Here is a 1,541-nt window from a genome sequence, read left to right as displayed (position 1 = left end):
GGTCACTTCCTGTGTAGTGAGGTCACTTCCTGTGTGGTGAGGTCACTTCCTGTGGTCCTCGTGTTCCCAGTCCAGACCCTTTTCCCAAGGATCCGGAGCTGTTGCTGCAGAAGCTGAGGGAAGCCGAGGCTGACGCTGCTGCAGCCGCCAAGCAGGTTCATGCTCTGAAGGAACACGTCTGCAAGTTGGGCGACTCGGCCAAAAACGTGAGTGGCGGCCCGGTCTGTGGTTCCGTAGACGACCTGGTGGAACCGGAGCCTCTGACCCGTTTGGTTCCGCCCGCAGACGCCGATGTGGGCCGGTCTGGACCAGCAGAAGGAGCTGCTGCTGCATAAGCTGGAGGCGTTCGAAGTCACCAACCGAGCCCTGCGCCACCTGCTGCGGGAGCAGCGCGAGTCCCAGGTACGCAGACCAGACTCTGAGCTTTCAGCCTCGTTTCCTCCGATTCCCCCAAATAAAGCCCATAGCGACCAGCTGCTTTTACTGTCCTACTTTGTGGAAATTCACAGCCAATACTTCATGTGACTATGCAGATTATTATGTAGACCGGCCCCAGAAGGCCTCTTGTGGCTCCGGAGCCGCAGGTTGATGACCCCTGGTTTAGGTCAGCGCAGGGTCATGGGTGAGTGAGAAGGGCCTAGTCAAAGTGACCGGATGTGGTTTGGTTGTGACCAGATGCAGTCCGTCGGCCTGTCAGAGCAGAAGAAGGTCCTCCTGAAGTCGCTCGCCGACATGGAGGCCTGGAACGCCGTGAGTTCACGCCGCATCCTCAGATCTGGACCTCGGCGCGGTTCTGGTTCTCTGGACCCGTAATCTCTCATCTGTCCTCTGGGGGGCGCTGTGTGTTTCTTCTCTCAGCTGCTGGTTAAGAAGCTTCAGGAGAAGGAGAAGGAGCTTCATCAACTCTCCACCCAGCTGGACTCTGAGAAGGTACCAGAATCAGTGTTGTGATCTGGATTATAATCTGGATTATAATCTGGATCATAATCCGGATCATGATCCGGGTTTGGAAACTGCAGGAGAATGCGAGGAGGTCTTCGGATTTGTCCCGGAATCTGGACGCCACCAGAGCTCGACTGCAGGGTCAGCTGCGGAGCAAAGAGGCCGAGAACAACCGGCTGGTCGTGCAGATAAAGGTCAGAGGTCACAGCTCCACCCACCGGGGGTTTGGAGATCAGCCCCTGACCCGAAGGCGTGTTCCCGCAGAACCTGGAGCGGACGGCCAATCAGCAGCTGGCGGAGGCGGACCAGGTGGCGCAGCAGCTGGGCCGGGCCAAGCAGGAGGCGCAGGAGGAGCAGGAGGCGCTGAAACGGGTCAGCCAGGCCCAGAAGAAGCGGATGGAGCTCTGCGAGGGCACAGCGGGTCAGCTGACCGCTCAGCTGCTGCAGAGGGTGGGTCCAACATGGCCGCATGGCGGGCGGCTGCACCTAGATCTGATACACTTAGATCTGCTACACCTAGATCTGATACACCTAGATCAGATAACCTAGATCTGATACACCTAGATCTGATACACCTAGATCTGATACACCTAGATCAG

The 1,541-nt window shown here is 57.8% G+C and overlaps 1 protein-coding gene across 1 annotated transcript in view; it reads left to right on the top strand.

Moving 5' to 3' along the window:
- LOC103474072 (outer dense fiber protein 2-like) overlaps positions 1-1,506 on the top strand; it is a 6,380-nt gene extending 4,874 nt beyond the window's left edge. Inside the window, exons 6-11 of the mRNA XM_017307742.1 lie at positions 22-206; positions 286-402; positions 676-750; positions 859-930; positions 1,020-1,136; positions 1,207-1,506. Coding sequence (XP_017163231.1) covers positions 22-206; positions 286-402; positions 676-750; positions 859-930; positions 1,020-1,136; positions 1,207-1,491 — 851 coding nt within the window. The 3' untranslated portion in view covers positions 1,492-1,506. The remainder of the gene's footprint in view (positions 1-21; positions 207-285; positions 403-675; positions 751-858; positions 931-1,019; positions 1,137-1,206) is intronic.
- The last annotated feature ends 35 nt before the right edge of the window (positions 1,507-1,541 follow it).

The sequence above is a fragment of the Poecilia reticulata genome, linkage group LG12 (assembly GCF_000633615.1).
Source record: "Poecilia reticulata strain Guanapo linkage group LG12, Guppy_female_1.0+MT, whole genome shotgun sequence".
NCBI classification, from domain to species: Eukaryota; Metazoa; Chordata; class Actinopteri; order Cyprinodontiformes; family Poeciliidae; genus Poecilia; species Poecilia reticulata.
This window is presented reverse-complemented; position numbering and strand designations above follow the sequence as displayed.